At 35.9% G+C, this 18409-nt stretch overlaps 2 protein-coding genes across 3 annotated transcripts in view; both read left to right on the plus strand.

Moving 5' to 3' along the window:
- Window positions 1–20: 20 nt before the first annotated feature.
- Window positions 21–7993, plus strand: LOC127812594 (uncharacterized). 2 transcript variants are annotated; one of them, XM_052353028.1, is made up of 5 exons: window positions 21–1052; window positions 2432–3602; window positions 4790–6167; window positions 6272–6355; window positions 7293–7993. In XM_052353028.1, the coding sequence occupies exons 1-5, from the start codon at window positions 395–397 to the stop codon at window positions 7929–7931; spliced, it is 3930 nt and encodes a 1309-aa protein (XP_052208988.1). In that variant the 5' UTR covers window positions 21–394; the 3' UTR covers window positions 7932–7993. The 2 variants fall into 2 exon arrangements, with proteins under 2 accessions (XP_052208988.1, XP_052208990.1); XM_052353030.1 differs by having other exon boundaries at window positions 911–1057.
- Window positions 7994–8060: 67 nt separating this feature from the next.
- The window catches only part of LOC127812600 (uncharacterized), a 96680-nt gene continuing 86331 nt past the window's right edge, over window positions 8061–18409 (plus strand). Inside the window, exons 1-3 of the mRNA XM_052353036.1 lie at window positions 8061–8199; window positions 8310–8369; window positions 12728–14829. Coding sequence (XP_052208996.1) covers window positions 8073–8199; window positions 8310–8369; window positions 12728–13032 — 492 coding nt within the window. The 5' untranslated portion in view covers window positions 8061–8072 and the 3' untranslated portion in view covers window positions 13033–14829. The remainder of the gene's footprint in view (window positions 8200–8309; window positions 8370–12727; window positions 14830–18409) is intronic.

The following is an 18409-nucleotide window of genomic DNA, read 5'->3' on the forward strand; positions in this document are numbered from 1 at the left end:
TACGAATCCCATCTTAATTTCGAAGCAACGATGGGTCGCCTCCGATTTCTCTCTATCGACTCCTCCAAAAATTTCCAGGTCTCATCGCGATTTCCTCTCTCTCTCTCTCTCTCTTCTCTCTCTCTGCGCTGTCTGTTTTCTGTGTCTGTAGTTCAACATCCTTCGTAGACTCACTCGTCGTTGATCGCGCTTGAACTTACCGATCGGATCGGAACTGTCGGATTGTCGGTGACATCATCGGCGGCGGTTTTCAGGTTCCGGCGGGGTACTTGACCGGCGGCATCTGTTGGCGGCGAAGTCTGTTTGATTGTTCTCGTTTTGAGGTCGAGGTTGCGAACTAGGGTTTTGGATTTCCGGTTTTTGGTTTTTGGAATTCGTTCTGGTTGTAGCAGTTATGCCTCGGAGTTCGCGGCACAAATCGCACAAGCAGAGCAAGCACAGTTCCAGGGACGCCAGAGAGCACTCGGACTCGGACTCGGATGTGAAGATGAAGGATAGGAGCGGGAAAGAGGAGGGTTCAGTTAGGGTTTCTAGGGATTCGGGCTCCAGTGAGAAGCGGAAGCTGTCGTTGGTTGAGGATCCGTCTGGTTACCATAATGGCGATTCGCCTGAGGAATACGAGGGTTCGAAGCGGCGCAAAGAGAAGATCGATGTTGGTGTGGCGTCAGATAGGTGGAATGGCGGTGGGGATGGTGTGGCGGTGGAAAAGGAAATTAAAGGGGAGAGTTCAAGGATTGACGGAGAGAAAACCTCAAAGTCGAAAGCCTTGGGTGATTCAAAGAGCAAAAGTAGTAGAAGGCACGATGGTGCGAGCGAGAAGAAAGACGAGAGTGTGGATATAGTGGTGGAGAAAGAGGAGGGTAAGAATTCCGGCAGAGTGGATTCGAAGCGGAAGTCTGAAAAAGATTCTGGGCGAAAAGAGGGTCAACAGTACAAGGATTCGAAGGAGGCAAGCAAGGAACGTGAGAGGAAGATTCAGGACATCAAACAAGAATCTCATTCAGTGGATATTGGTGAAGAGCGACAAGTCAAGCGTGGTAGAGAAAATACTGGTAAGGTAACAACTAGTTGTATTTTCAATATATGTTTTTCAAGTTGACATTTCCGTGGTAAGTCTTCTGGTTTGCTGAAGTTGGATAGCAACTGAAATGCTCTTCATATGAAGTTGGGAAGACCAAAAACTTTACACATAATTTAAGAATCCAGTAACAGGGTTTTTTTGTTGGTCTATGAGAAGATATGGGTAGAGGAAGAGAATGCATCAAGAATTTACTCTCAACTGGGCATCTACCACGGGTAAAACCGTGTATTTGAGAAATTCTAATTTGTTTTATGATTCTCCATGATGCACGCACATGTGATGCAATTTCTGATACTCGAGTGTGAAAAATCTGGAGGAGACCCATGAGTTCATGGGCAATATTGATTTTTACTATATGAGGTAACAATTTTGCTAGGCCAAAAATTTTATTTATCTATAGAAGAACTGCCTTCCAATTGACGGAAGTTAGTTCTAGTAATGAAGGATCTTCTGATGGTAAATTGGTTCTAGCATGGTTGTAGTTGTCTTCAGAACTCAAGAGGTGTACTCTGACACAGTTAAATATAAGAGAAGAAAGAAGATAAACGTGAAAAAGTTGAGCTCATTGAATGCATGACATGGTTCCTCTCACAAGTAGTTCTTTTTTTTTTTTCTTTTCTTTTCAAGCATTATGTAGAACCAGCTTTATGTTCATGTTTTTCCCTTTCTGCAGTTACCTTTTTCTTTAGTATTTATTCAGCTATTAGGATCTTTATTTCCTTGTTGGATTCTGTAAAAGAATATCCTAATTGTGTCATAAGTAGTATATATAAATTGGTCTTGAATTTAGTGATTTATATTTTCATTAACTATATTTGACAAGTTGGCAAGTTTGAAATGGTGGGAGGGTCATATGATTTAAGTTTGGGTCAATGTGGTAAGATGGAGGTTATACTCAATTGTTGGATTCCCTGCTTAAGTTTATGCATTTTATCCCAGTATATTTAATTTCATTTGCACATTAAAAGGTTTCATGTTTTTAAGGCTGCATCATTTCTTAATATTAGATTAGTTGCATTGCTAGACAACTGATACTGTCTCAAGCTTGTAGCAGCTTTAAATATCTATACTCTAACAAGCTGCTTTTTCTCCTTCCCTACTTTTCATTCACAGTTGTTATTGCTAATGATGGCTATCTGCAAGTCTAAGTCATGTTATGTGATTGCTTTATTGCATGCTACATATTGTACTGCTAATATTATTCAAAATTAAGATTTTATCAAGCTACTTTGCTCCAAAGTTTTGGTGTTTATATTGCTGTTTGGTTTACAGTACAAGATGATGTTGTTGTGGTTTGGTTGTCTGTAATATTTTTGCTAATCAATCATCTGATTTTGTTTCCTTTCTTAGAATGGCATATACAAGATGAATTACGAAATCCTGAGTTGGAGAAGGAACTTGAGAAACGGATGAGGAGGAGAAGAGATGGCTCTAGTGACAAGGATAAATGTCAAGATGATGTAAAAGAAAGTGAAGATAGGAGACTATCTTCACGGGGTGAGCGTTCCAAGGATGGAAGACACAAGGATGAGAAGCATAAGGATGGAAGATCTGGTGATAAGCATCGTGAAGATGGTGATAGAGCTAATAGACAGAGAGATGATAAGTACCGGGATGATACTGAGACAGATAGTAGACACAGGGATGGTGATAGAGATAATAGACACAGGGAGGACAAATACCGAGAAGATGGTGAGAGAGATAATAGGCGCAGGGATGACAAGTACCGTGAAGATGGTGACAGAGATAATAGGCGCAGGGATGACAAGTACCGTGGAGATGGTGACAGAGATGCTAGGCACAGGAATGACAAGTACCGAGAAGACAGTGACAAAGGTAATAGGCACAAGGAGGATAAGTATCGAGAAGATGGTGATAGAGACAATAGACACAGAGATGATAAATACCATAAAGATGGTGAGAGGGATTATAGACACAGGGATGATAAATATCATGAAGATGGTGACAGGGATGATAGACTGAGAGAACTTAGCTATCTTGAAGATGGCAACAGTGATGGTAGTAGGAGGCCAGAGAAGAATAGGGAAGATGTCAGCAATGATAGTAGACACAGGGAAGGGAAGCAAAAAGATGATGGTGAAAAAAATAAGAGATTCCGGGATGTCAAGTATCGGGATGAACGGTCCTCAAGAGATCATGGAAGTGATAAGTCTGATATCAAAAGTTTGAGGGAGGAAAGTAATGATGCACAATTTCATCAGATGAAATCAAATAACCGTGATGCTAGTCCAATTTTTGATGATCGGGGTACCAGATACAAAGATGACAAAGGGAGGAGAAGAACAAGTGATAAAGATGACCACAGTGATATTAGATCCCGGAGTACCAAAGAGCAACATCTTGACTCTGAAAAGAAATCTATGAGCACTGCTAGAGTAGAGTCAGTCAGTGATAGGGGAAGGTCTTACTCTCGAAATGTTGATGTGGAAATTGCTCAAAACCACAGCAGACGACGGAGTTCCCCTAGCTCTAGTTCTCATACTGCAAAAGAACATTACAGGTATTTTTTACTCACTCCTGTAACACTGAAAATGTATCAACTGTGAGTTTGTTTTGTACCACCCTACCAAATATATATTGTTTTGTAGGTATGGGTGATAATGGTGGTTTAATTTTTTCTGTACAGCTTTTCTTTCTCTTTTGGTCTTTGTTAAACCCTGCTTGCTTGCGTTTTGATTCATTTGAAGACAGAACAATGTTCATATCATTTTATTTTTCTGAGGGCAACCCTCTGAACATGACATTCACTTGTTTCCTGAAATTGTGCTATTATTAGACAATTTTCTTGAAAACAAACACATTCTTCGGGTTGATTCTAGCAACCAAAACAGTGAATGGTTCAATAAACCCAACCAAACCGTGAATATCATAGCCAAAACATGAACATGGTTCAGAGTGCTCCCCTATGAACATGATACATTTCATAGCCAAAACATGAAAAAGGACTATTAAAAAAAACTTATCTTTGTATTTCCCATCCTTGTTCCTGCTGATGTGTTGGGAGTGTTTGCACACACAGTACAGTTCAATTGTCCTATGGCAATCCTTGGGTAATCATTTGTCCTCTGGAGACCTGGATTTGCCATATGCTGTTTTGGATGAAGCTCTTTCATGTAGTTGAGCCATTTACATAATTTAGATTTGACATTAGAGTAATTGAGAAGCTACTTATTTAATTTTTTCTTGTTGCTACTATTTTTTTTCTTTGGGGGGTGGGTATCAGCTATGTTTGATGAAGGATATACTTTGGCTGGCATTTTGATAGCTGTGTGGCACTCACAACCCAGCGATCCCCCCCACCCATGTTGCAAGAGTGTTTGCACATAATTCGTGAATTATTACTTAATGACCTTCCTTGGTCACACAGTGACCTTGATACTTGGATTGACTATATTGTGCTTTGTAGAAGCTCTCTTGAATACTTGAGGCATTTATGTGAAATCGATTTTTACTTAACAGTCACAATTAAGCTATGTATTTGGTTAAGGAGGGGAGGGGTTTGGCAAACTTTCATGATGTCAGGGTAGTTAGTTTTAGTATGATGTTTGGTGAAAATGCCTTTAACTTCTGTAGAAGTTTGTGTATATATGTATACCATATTGGGGTTCAATGAGTTGTGTGGACAAGCATAATGCCCAAGTCATTCTCTTTTTTGTTGTTAATTATTTTTTGGTGTTTGTCTTGCAGGCACTCAAAGCATGAAGAATCCAAATATAGGGAGTATGCACATGAGGAGAGAGATAGACATAATGGAAATAAAGAATATACTGGTGCTGCTGGAGCAACTGAGAAGGCTTCTCTACCTCGCTCAATTGAGAAACCCTTTCAAAAAGATGATGGCCATTTGGTTGAGTTCTCTGCTGAGAGGCGTTCAAGGGATGATGCTCGAACTTCACCATTGCCGATGGTTGATAAATCACCATCTTCAACGAGTACTGACCGGAGATATTTGAAGCGATCTAATGTTCGCAGAAGTCTTGATATTGAGGACTCCGGCCAGAGGAGTGGTGGTTCAATGGATGCGAAGGACTATTCTGGTAGGGATGGCAGGGGAAGTCGTGAGTTGCCTATGGATACCCTTCCAGGAGATGAGCTATCTCAAGCAGATGGAGACACTTTGTCTGTCTCTTCTCCTTTTAGTAGAACTGGTCACTTGTCTGGCAGGTCCCTTCTACCTCCTCCACCCCCTTTCAGGATGGACAGTCCTCATGGTTTGGGCTCTTTGGATGATGACAATAGAGGTAAGTCAGGCAATCGTCATAGGAGGATTGGTGATCCAAACATTGGAAGATCTCATGGAAGTGCTTGGAGAGGTGTCCCAAATTGGCCACCTCCCATGGCAAATGGTTTCCTACCATTTCAACATGGTCCGCCTCCTGTAGGTTATCATCCGGTTATGCCACAATTTCCTGCTCCAATTTTTCCTGTTAGAGGCTCGATGGAACTAAACCAATCCGGGGTTCCTTACCATGTCCATGATGGTGACAGATTTTCTGGCCGTGGGCATTCACTTGGTTGGCGGAATCCAGTGGATGATCCACGCCCTCCAATTCATGGATGGGATCCAAACAATGCTGTTTTTGGGGATGAATCTCACATTTATCGGAGGCTGGATTGGGATCATAATAGAAGTGGTGGGCAGGTATGGGAGACCAGTGGAGACATGTGGAAGGGGAAAAGTGGTGGTGTGAGCCCTGAGTTGCCAGCTGCAACTCAGAAAGAGGATTATCCAGCTCGTAGACTGGGAGATGAAGTTTGGCCTAGGAAAGAACAGCAAGAACTGAATGATAATGAACAACTCGGTGTTCAAGTTGAGAGTATTGATATTAACAGGTCTGGTGATGCTCTTGAAAGGAATACTCCTGAAGCTCCCAAAACTATTCCTGATGAGAGACCTAACCTTCCAAGAAAAGATGACACACTTACTTCAACTTTTTATCTTTCCATGCTTGACATTTCAGCAGATCTTACGCATCCTGAGTTGTATGGCCAGTATACAAAGTTGATTGGCATGGATCAGAACACAAATACCGAGGATGATGATTCCAAATTTTTACTTGTAGAGGTAGAATTGATTACTCTTTTAACTAGTATTCATTTCATTTCTAGCTGATAATTAATTTCTGTTAGTTGTCTAGTTCTAATAAGGTTCTATGTTCCATGTGACAGGAGTCTGTAGATGCCACAATGAAGATCTCAAATGAAACTTCAAGGGCTTCACTTTTTCCTATGACAAATGATTCTGTTTTGCAGGTATATCTTTATTGATGGTCTTGTAAAATGTTTTGAAATGAGAAGTCCAAGATGCTAAGTTGCCAATTGTGTTTGAAAATAAAGGGAGTACTAGATGTGTAAACTAATTCATAGCAGTCATTCTCTGTGTTACTGTTGCTGGATGATTCAGTTTGGTAGTGCTTGTAATATTATATTGATGAGAGAAGTGCTGGTATTATTAATATGTTATCATTCATACTTAGTAGAAAACATGATGCTGTTTTACTCATCTGTACATTGTAGATGTGTTGGCCTTGAGCAACTTTCTTGTCAAATAGAATAAACAAAACGCTTGAGTGATTTCTTATCATCCTAACAAATAATGTTTTCCTTCTTGAGTATGCTAATAACTTCCGACCAAAAATATTGTTTATACGGTACTGTTAGGTTTCAGGGTGTTAATAATTATAAACTCGTGGTCAATATGTTTGTCCTTGAATAGTCCTAAATTTCTAGTAGTCCTATCTTGGAGCTTATGTCTTGGGATTGAATAATGGAGTATGGTTTGGAAATGACCATTTTTATATATTAGAAGATTAAATCTTTGGGTGACTCGGCGGATTTATGAGTACCACCACCTCTAGTGCACTTCTTTCAGATGAAAGTTAACTCCTAATGGCAGTCTCTCCATTGGCCAAAAAGTAGGTGTGTGACTAGCAAACATAGGTACTTGTGCATGTACATGGTCTGTTGGTTTTTGTCCTTGTTTTGTGAGTTTGTGTGGGTTTCAACATTCAACTTCTTATATTTGCTGCTGAATTACTTCAGGCTGTTGAACTTATTTTTTTGATGTTCTAAAAGATATAAAATCTTTAATTTGCTCTTCTTTGGTTGGATCTCAACTTCAAACAAAGTAACAAGTAGGATGTTTCTCTGGTTGAAAAAAGCTAACTTCATGATTATGATTGACTTGCAGAAAGCAATGTTCCTGTACAAGAAGACAAGGGAAGATGTCACGGCTGTACATGGAGATAAAGTAGCATTTCCTAATGTGGAGAAAATCACGTCTTCTCTGACATTATTGGTTCAGGAGGGAGTTGGTTCAGATAATGACAAAATAGGGAAGGTGGTACCATCTTCGGATCAACAAGAAGCAGAAGGTGTAGTTTCAGCTTTAAACAAAGTGAAAATAGAAGACTCTCCTGCAATCACCGGTGAGAAGATAGATATACCAGTTTTGGGTGACGGCCAGGAGGAACCACCAGACTCATCAATTGCGGCTCTAAATGAAGTGAAACTTCCAATGGATTCAGTGTCAAAGCAGGAGGGGACACTGGATTATGCTGTTGAAAACAACGCATCGTCCCCAAAAGCTGTAGAAAGCCAAAATGTCCATTCACCTATTAAGGTTGAAGATATGCACGGGGCAACTGCAGCTGAAGGTGCCACTGACAATGAGACACAGAAGCTGCATGAGGGTAAATGCGGTACCCTGGTTTTTCCTGATTTGTCTACTACTACTGGGTCATGTGAGGCAGTAATGATGCCGGAGTCGATTGAGTCTGGGTCAGTAAATTTAAGTCGGATACATCAATCTCCTGAAAGTACACATTGAGACAATTTATTTTCCATGAGTTTTTGAAATGCCTCTCTTATTTGAAATAATGCTTTCTATCATTTTATCTACTTGCATACTGCTTTATCTTAACTCATCAAATATAGTCTCCATCACCTTTCATGTGATTTCCTTTTCGAGATGGATGAGGTGGTGATTGGGGTTCCTGGGACAGGGCTATGTTCAGCCTTTTCCCTTCTTAGAAAACAATACGTGCAAGTCTCTGCTGACTATTTTGGCTGTGAGGTTTATACCACGAGTATTGCAGGTAACCTTTTCTTCTCGAACTTCGCAGTTTTTGAGCTATTGCTTGGTTACCAATTTTGAACTTGATGTGGCTTCTAAGAAGTTTGCATTTATGCATTTATCTTTTTGCAGGCTCTTTAGAAAATGTTGTTTTAGTTCATGTTGGAGGGGCTGGGAGATGTCCACAGTTAGGTATGCCCCTTTCATATTAATCAACTCAGGAAATTACAACAACATTCTCTATAAAAGCTATCAGTAACTCTTATACCAATATTATTAACTAAAACGTCAAATTGCAGCATTTTCAAGATTTATTCTTTTAATTGGGAATGAATACATGAATTTTCCTTCACCAACCATGTCTCCTTTTTATGTTCCTATTTTTTACAATTCCTATTTATTTCACGTCATACCCAATAGCTTGTTACCAAGTTTTCTATGGTCTTCTGCTTACTTATTTAATAAATTTCTTCTATCTATTAGCACTTTCACAATGCTTCATTGATTTTTTGCATGTTTGAACTATTTTAAAACCCCCGTGTCGCTTGTCATGTTTTTGATAAGCACATTTCAAACTTTATTATAGCTAATCTTATTTTTAATTTTTTTATTTTCTTTTTTGCATGGCCTTACCTTATTTCTGCACATCCTAGTGTAACAGCCCAGTATTCTGCATGAATAACAGAGCAAGTGTTGCAGTCATTTATAAAATTTACCTACTAGCTTTAAGGGGATTTTATTTATTATACACGAAATATTAGAAGTGTACTTTATTTTAACCTTGGAACATCCTGAATAATCTTTTGGTCTTTCTGGGTAATATCACACATCATCCATGTTGTTTTTATTGAATTTACCTTCCACATGATCGGTTCTAAACCCAGACCATCTGTTTTTAGTACCCTCCTGTGTAATATGAAGGCACCGATGTATTATGAGATGCCTTTATATTGAACAGAATACTACTCCGGTGAGTTTGGGTACCATATAATTTTCATACCAACATTCGTACGGTTTTCGAAGCATAATAATTCTGAAGTGTTTTTTCACATCTTTTATGCAAGTCTTTGTCTCTTTATCATGGAAGCGATGCTATTTTTAGATAATGTTCACAGGCCCACCTCTTCTTAATGTCCGGTCCAATCTTTTCTAAAAGGAATTCACAATAATTTTATCATTTTTTATTATATATATATATATATACATATTTGATTTTATGATGATTACATGAAAGAAAAAAAATTCAAAAAAAAAGAAAAATTCTAAACCTTGGCACATGTTTTTGCTGCAAGTAGGGGTGGATAAATGCTCAGTTCGGTTATAAAATTAATTAAAATGTATTAACTGATTAAATCGAATTTGAGGAGTACAATTAAATTAAATTGATTGATTAATGTAAAAAATTAAATTAATAGATAATTTAAAAATTCAAACTAAAATTGTATAAATTGAATCGTGTGGATTAAATTAAAAAATATAAAAAATTTTGAAGAAAAGCAAGGATGAGCAAAAGTTTGGTTAAATCAAATTAATCAAATCGAACCGATAAATTCGATCAATTTGGTTCGATTTGTTAAAAGGAGCTGTTTGATTCAATTTGGTTATATCTTTTCTTAAAAAATGGTTATTCGGTTCGGTTTGGTTATTTTGGTAAAAATAGTCAAAAAATTAAATCAGATCGCGTAGAAATAAACCCCCTCGAGGCGACTTGAAATGTGCCCTCGACGCAACACCCCATGTCTGGTCTACTATCTTCTCTAGTTCTCTTCGTTCTTCTCTCTATCTGTCTTTCTCTTGTCATTTTGTTGTCCTCTTTAAGTTTTCATGGATCTGACTGGCGGCACTATCTCCTCATCTCTTCGTCCCTTCTCTCTTCCTCTACTATTTCTCACCGTCGCCGATGGCGAAAACAAAGACGAAGGCTCTTCGAGAATTCGTAGATCAGGCATTGGCCGGTGGCCAGTATCTTTATGGAGGCTACCAAGTTTATAACATGGCTACCCCGGCCAAGCTAAAGGCTAAATACACATTTTAGTATTGGGATTTGTAAGTTTTTTTATTTAGATATTTAAATATTTTATTATATTAATTATATTTTTAAACTATATAATTTTAATTTAATTACACTTTAAAACTTTTCATTTGATTCAATTATATTCTTAAATTATGAAAAATTATTTATCTAGTTGTATAATTAATTTGAAATTGTATAATTTAGAGATATAATTAAAATAATAAAATATTTAAATAAAAAAAGGTATAAATAAAGAGGTTAAAATATAGATTTGGTAAAGCTAAAGGATGATTCTTAATTGATGAATGGTGAGCAACGAGTAACAACCCCATCATCTAAACCCACCCGGGGGGTCCCTTGTGATTTGACCTGGGCTTTGGTGGAAGGGATAAAAGGGTTAATAAAATGATTATTTATTTATTTATTTATTTTATTATTTTGGGTATTAAGTTAGATTTAATGTCTTTTGTGTTAATCATTTTTTTATAACTCTGACTCATCGGTGACGTTTTTTATTTTTTATTTTTACTCAATTCCGTTAAATCTTCTGTAATTTTAATTTTAAATGCATTTGTAAAATCTTTTTGAATTTTTAATAAAATATTTAACTTATTTTTTGCTATTTGAATATAAAAAAGATTAAAGTGATTTTTGGCGACGATGGGCGTTTGGTGAATGGTGATGAATGATGATGATGATAATGGATTTAGGCCCACCATGAATGGATAAGAAGCGAGGCTTCCTTGGCTCTTGCTTTCTACTTTCTAAATTAGTTCAAGTATTTTTGTGGCTTCAGTTGAATTCAAGTGTTTTATTAAATAATAATAATAATAATAATAATAATAATAATTGAAACTTATTATTATAATTTGAATGATTTATATAAATATTTTTATATAATTAAACCTCATTATTATTTTATCTGAATTCCAAAGAGAATCGTAATGGCTATAAGGTTATAATAATAAATAGGATAAATTATAATAACTAGTCCTAACATTTACCTTAACTATTAAATACTATTTATGTTTTAAAAATAATATTAAAAATTATGACTAATGATATATCGTATTCTCATTAGATCAGGTGTGTATAAACTATTTGTTTTTAAATAAATTATATTTATATTTATATTGATATTTATATTTACAAAATTTAATTCTAAACCAAAAATATATATTTGATTGATGCATTCAAAAATATTGAAAATAAGTTTATAACTTACAAAAAATATAAACTTATTTATAAAAATATTTTGTAAATGTTTTTCTATAAACCATGTTTGCATATATAAGTATTATATATTTATGAAATATTGTATCCATATATATATATTTAAATTAAAAAAATAAGAACAAAGCTCATCGGGAGTTCAACCCCCACCTATCTGTTACAATAACACTTTATGGATGGCTATAGTGGTAAAAATAGATAGTGGACATGTCTAAGATCTCGGATTTAAAGTTTTTTAAAATTATTATATGAAAATTATATCATGATTTACCTACCTAAGGTGTGGGTTAAGATGAAGTCCATCTCTCCTAAAAACTAGTTGAGCAAAACTTAAGATACCCTAATTTAATCAAAACTATTTGTTACCCCAAATTAATCAAAACTATTTGTTACTACTGGAACAAAATTAAAAAAAAAAAATAGAAGATAAGGGTATTTTGGTTATTGTAAAAAAATTAATTGATATTAATTAATGATAAAAATATTTAATGCAATAAAATATATAAATTTGAGGGAGATTATCGTAATTGTCCTTGGAACTGTCCAAACGTAACAACTTAGGGTAATTCTATTTGCAACCATATAATTTGCTCTTTGTAACCATTCTAACTAAAATATTTAATTTTACTATTTGCAGCCACACTTATTCCTTTTTGCAACCATTTACATGCCAAATATACCCTCCACACACTCAACCCTCAAAAACTACACCCACGCGCATCAAACCCTATTCTTCTCCTCCTCCTTCTCCTCTCCTTCTTCTTCTTCTTCTGTGACAGTGCCACCAACTTAGCCTCGCCCACTTTGTTTGCCTCATCCAGCCTGTTGGAGTCCCCCAAATTGCATAAATAGGTAAACATTTTGATTTATATTGTTTATTGTTCATTTTGATTTGGCAGAGTTGGGCGTTTGAGGGATGGGTTCCCCCGAACTGGGTTTGTCGGGGGAAAATTTTTCCCCCGAACTGGGTTGTTCGGGAGAAAATTTCCCCCAAACAACGCTGTTCGGGAGAAATCTTTTCTCCCGAACATCGTTGTTCGGGGGGAAAAATCCCCATGTTCGGGGAAAAAATTTCCCCCGAACAGCGATGTTCCCGAACAACAGGGTTCGGGGGAGCCCCAACCCCCGAAACTCGTTGTTTGGGGAAAAATTTTTCCCCCGAAGAACGATGTTCGGGGGGGGTGCGAGTTCCCCCGAACCTATTGTTTGAGTAACCCCAACCCCTGAAACTTGCTTAATTAATTTTTTTAATTAATTTTGTGTTTTAGAAAAATATTAATAATTTGTGTGTTATATTGTATAGATATGGTACGCGGCAGAAGAAATAAAGAAGAACGAGCTCTTTCTTCTTCCTCTCGACAGCGTCCCACTGCATCGAGGAGAAGGAGAAGAGTAGAGGGTACTAGTGAGCCACTAGATGTATCAGAAGCAATAGATCCATCTCTTTCAGAGCCACATGCCTCACCATCTGTTGCCATTGCTACTGAGGCTAGTCAGCAAAAGCAACCATCCGATCACGATGATATTTCTGTTGGACCATTACCTGGAGGCCCCGAGGATCCATCCATTCTGAAAAGCTTTAAAAATCATGTTGCGTTTGCAATATAGTCAGGAGAGGTAAGTTATATTATTTTTTTGTTACACCAATGTTATTATTATAATTGAAATAATTAAGTGATTTTTTATTTTAACAAGAAAGAGGTGTATTAAAATGTAGAAGTCATGGATTAAAAATTCTCAAATGGCCATTAAATAATCAACGTGTTCGTGATATCGTTATGGCCTCTAGTTTATCACATTTGATAGATTGCACGTATCGTTTTATAATCCTACGATTGTGTCAGCATTTACAGAAAGATGGCAGCCAAAGACGAATACATTTCATTTACCATTTGGAGAGCTGAGTATAACATTATATGATGTGTCATCTATTTTGAAGATTCCAGTCACTGGAAGGCCCGTATCTATCCCTTATCATTTGAGTGGTAACGAAGCTCGTGATTTATTATCTAGTTTACTTGGGATTTCAATAGATATAGCAGCCCAACAGATAGCAGAAAATAGAGGACCATTTGTAAAGTTAGATTGGTTAAGAAAAACATTCATGCATGTACCAGATTCAGCTTCCAACGAAGAAATCCAACATGTCAATAGAGCATATCTGTTATTTTTATTAGGCTGTAGCTTATTTGTAGGTAAGAGCAGTACATTAATTCCAGTGGCCTATTTGACATTGTTGGATGATTTGAGTATGATTGGTAGTTATGCATGGGGAGCTGCATGCCTAGCATATTTATATAGACAGCTTGGCATTGCGAGTAGACGAGAGGTGAAGAGCATCAGTGGATATCTTACTTTACTTAAGGTAATTATTTTAATTTCATAACTCTATATTATGTATGTACATATATTTAACATATATTAATAATTATTTATATGAAATTTATAGGCATGGGTATATGAACATTTTCAATTTAGTAGAAATAAATACAATTTGTTATATAGTGATGAACAACCACGGGCTCTTCGTTAGTTACCTGTTCGTGATAATGATACTTTACAATCTGTGAGGGAGCAGATTGATGATTTATCACCAGACGAGGTATTTTATTTTCGTGTTATGATTTTATAAATTAATTAATATATTTTAAAATTAATGTTTACATTAAAAAAACAATTGCAGGTAATTTGGATGCCGTATTGGAGGGCTCGTGCACATCACCCATTACCAGAGATTACATTTTTCTCGGGTTGTTTGAAATGTGGAAGTATTATCGAACCATACCATCCTGAGAGGGTATTACGACAGTTTGGGTATGTACAAACTATTCCTCCACCTCCATTATCACCTATTGAAGCTAAGCGGGGTGCAGGTACGGCATCATATCGAGTAATTTATGCATTTATTGACGATAGTTGGAATCGGTGGGATATTCATTTATTACCACCACATCGACGCGGTAGACCTTGTGAATTTCCGTGGCACTTTACATATGAATACTTACCGTGGTATGGATCTATTACTCATGCTAGAGCTGGCAATTTTGGACACGACCCGATTACACGACACGACACGACACGGAGTTAAGCGGGTTAGGGTTGGGGTTAATCGAGTTCGTGTCATAAACGGGTCAACCCGTTTATGACACGATTATTTTCGTGTCTTAGGCGGGTCAACCCGTCTAACCCGTTTAGACACGAAATGACACGTTTAATTAAACGTGTTAACGGGTTGACCCGAACACGTTAACACGATTATATACGAAATGGCACGTTTAATTAAAAGGGTTAGTGGGTTGATCTAACACGTTAACACGATTATACACGAAATAACACGTTTAAAATTAAATAACATGTTTAACAGGTGACACAACACGACCCATTTAAATTAAACGGGTTAAACAGGTTAACAGGTGACACGACACGACACGACACGTTTAGTTAAACGGGTTAAACGGGTCGTGTCGTGTTACACGTTTAATAAACGTGTCGTGTTCGGGTTTAAGGAATTTGACACGATTATTAAACGGGTCGTGTTCGGGTTAGCTTGACACGTGTTATACGTGTGTCTCGACACGACACGATTACGACCCGCCAACACGAATTGCCACCCCTAACTCATGCATTGATACAAAATCCTGAACGTAGATCAGGGTTCGATAGAGGTGGCCAAGATCTACTTAGTCTTGCTGAAGCAGTAAGATTTTAAGTTTATGTTTAAGTTATTATTGAATATAGTTTATTTAAATCAAAAACATTGATATTTTTTTTTCCAGCGTAATGATGTTGCATTACGGGCTCTCAACTTACCATGTCAAGTGTTGAACCCGTATCCTCAGATGCATGGAGAGAGACGTGTATCCACGTAAACCGTATTCTATCATCTTCTACAAGCTTCAATCCATCGCCCCCGTGTGATGCTGCCGGACCCTCCACATCTCGTACTTCTCAACCCCCCAATCAAGATGAGCAAGACTAATTCAAGCATGATGAGTACGTCTAATTCAAGCACTAGTAGGATGGAACATTGAATCAATTAATTATTTTTATTAGTACTTTTATTGGCTGTATTTCTAAAATAGATCAAGTTATTTAAGTGATTTGTAATAATATTTTATTGTTAGTTTTAATTTAATGTCATTTATTTAATTTTTCTTTCTCTTTTATATTTAACTAAACAAATTAAATTTTAAGCGGTTGAAGATAAAAAAACAAAAGAAAATATGAATTTTGATGTAACTTTTAAAAAAATTTAAGAAAACTCAAATTAAAACAACTAAAAAAAATTATAAATATAAATGTTGATTTAACTTTTAAAATTACTAAAATTAAAGGAACTAAACAAATTAAAAGTAAAGAAATATAAATTTAATATAATGTATCTTAAGAAATATAAATTTAATATACTTAAAAATGCTGGCAGAGAGGTATCGACGTGCAGCCTTCGGGAATCACTCAAATTCCAGAATCTCTCGCTTCGGTGATTGGGGATGGCCCTGAATCTTTAACTTCGAGATTTTCAAATACTTTTGAATTTATGAGTTCGGTGATTGAGAATTTTCCCGAACCCTCGAGTTCGGAATTTACAAATCCTCCCGAATCTCTAGATTCAGTGATTGAGGATGACCCCGAACTTAGAGGTTCGGGAATGCTGCGGGTTCCCGAATCACAGGATTCGGATATATCGACTCCCCCCGAATATTGAAGTTCGGAGAGTTTTAATTTAATTTTTGTTAAAATTAAGCAATGGAAAAGAAATTAAAACAAAATGAATATAAATTTTGATGTAATTTCAAAAAAATTAAATAAACTAAATTAAAGCAACTGAAAAAAAAAAATAACTAAACAAATATTAATTTTGATATAACTTTAAAAAAAACTTAACAAATTAAAATATTAAAATTAAAGAAATATAAATAAAATATTAAAAACCTAAATTTAAGCAACTGAAACATATCAATTGTACTTGCATACAAATCACATTTTATAAAAACATGACATATTTAATACACAATAACAACTATAACTAATACAATTATAATTTTATAAAAATAAAACTTGATAAACAAATTACCACATAATTTTCTTATCCATCACTTAAATCAATAACATTACATTCATATTTTTGTCAACCATCACTTAAATCAATAATATCTTTAGTTGCCATATTTTTGTCAATCATAGACAAAAATGCTTCAATTCTAGCTATATATGGTGTTTCCCATTCTCGTGCACTATCAGCTCGATATCTATGCCACTTGAGAGTACAACAGGAGGTATTGGCGAATTTGGTTTAAGAAACACCTGAAAAATAATAATATGTATTATTAATAACAATTTAATAACTATATAATAATCCAAATACACAACATAATAACAAATAAGAATACCTAAACAAAATGACAATCATTCACAAAACCAATACTAATAATTCTGTGTTGTAGTGATGGAGAAGGTACTGATCTCAGCGGAAGATAGGTAAGACATTGAAGTTTAGACAAATGGATCAAGACCACATTATACTTTGAGGCGATCAAATGTCCCATGTCAGGTAATGTCATCCAGTGCTGGGGAGGTGCAACAGACTCAAAGCAAGAGAGTGCATGCATTAACTCATCTACACGCATATTAAATCCATATAATTGTGAATACTCAGCACGAAAAACATGTAACTCTTCAATCAGGTTAAGACGAATATCTCCCTAATTTTGCTCACTCATGCCGAGTAATGCCGCAATGGCACGAAACCCACAATGTTCATCACAATCTACATTCACAATATTGTGTATGAAATATTGTACGTTTGGTGGAAAAGAATCATCATAACCTCGCAATCTATATTTCACATTCACACGAGATTTTGAATGCTTACATTCCTTCCCTATCTTACTTGAACTCTGTATTACTGGGGTTGTATTATCATGAGAAGACTGTACTATTTCAAAATAAGATGGATCACGCTTGGTAGAACTATCAAAGTGATATTTTTTCTTTGAGGATGGCTTACCTTTTGTTTTAACTTTAACACTTGGCGCCATCAATGAAGTTGTAGCAGGATCAACTAATTCTCTCAACTTTTGTTTCAATACCAATTTACCTGCCTCTGTTTCTAATTGAAACTTCTTATATATGGTATCTATCTCTGGCTCAATCATCAGTAGAGATGAGATATCTTCATCACAAGTAGTCTGCATCAAATGTAACTTTCTCCAATGAGAATGCACAACTGATAAGGGAATTGGTCGTCCTTAAATGATGAACTCTGCAATTTCATGTACACAAGGCAAACCATGTGTACTTCTTATCACACATCCACATGAAATCTTATCCACCCCAATTTTCTAAGCTATCTATGTTTCCTTTAACACCATATTCATTGCATTTCTAGAGATAATACCTCGTAATTCTCTGAAAATTTCTGGTTTGAAATTATGTTGCACCAATGTTAAGCTCTTCTCAAACGATCCTTTGATCTCAGTATGCTATAACTCAATAAGAGAGTTGATGATTGTCCATGATGACTCAAAATCACCTTGAGATGATCCAAGATGTCTTTTCAGCTTCGCATGCGCACTCTCAGCCCTTGAACAAAATCATATTGATATATCAGATATCATAATTTTTGAGTATATTATAATATAAATAATAAGTAAAGATATATAAGATCTGAGTTTTATAAATAGTACCTGTTAGTAGTAACATTCCCAAAATGCATTATCTTATTTGTCCACGCTACAACAAACTTTTCCTTATAATTATTCAACCATGCATTTCTCACATAATCAAGTGCATTGTCATATATATGATACTCAACTGTTAAGTCATGAAGCCGACGTTCATATTCATTTTCAGTTGAGGCAAACATAACAAGCTGCCAACCTAATATAAACTTCTCCCATGTCTCTTTTCTATCGAAGAACTTCTTACAATTAGCGAGTACATTTTTTGATATATGCCACCTGCACAATAAAGTGGTAGCATTTGG

The sequence above is a fragment of the Diospyros lotus genome, chromosome 11 (assembly GCF_014633365.1).
Source record: "Diospyros lotus cultivar Yz01 chromosome 11, ASM1463336v1, whole genome shotgun sequence".
NCBI lineage: Eukaryota > Viridiplantae > Streptophyta > Magnoliopsida > Ericales > Ebenaceae > Diospyros > Diospyros lotus.

Bases quoted from the DNA above. Each gene is read 5' to 3' on its own strand.
- LOC127812594 (XM_052353028.1), top strand. From the start codon at position 395: ATGCCTCGGAGTTCGCGGCACAAATCGCACAAGCAGAGCAAGCACAGT. The intron at 6,168-6,271 runs GTAGAATTGATT...TCCATGTGACAG, and splicing joins CCAAATTTTTACTTGTAGAG to GAGTCTGTAGATGCCACAAT. The intron at 6,356-7,292 runs GTATATCTTTAT...ATTGACTTGCAG, and splicing joins CAAATGATTCTGTTTTGCAG to AAAGCAATGTTCCTGTACAA.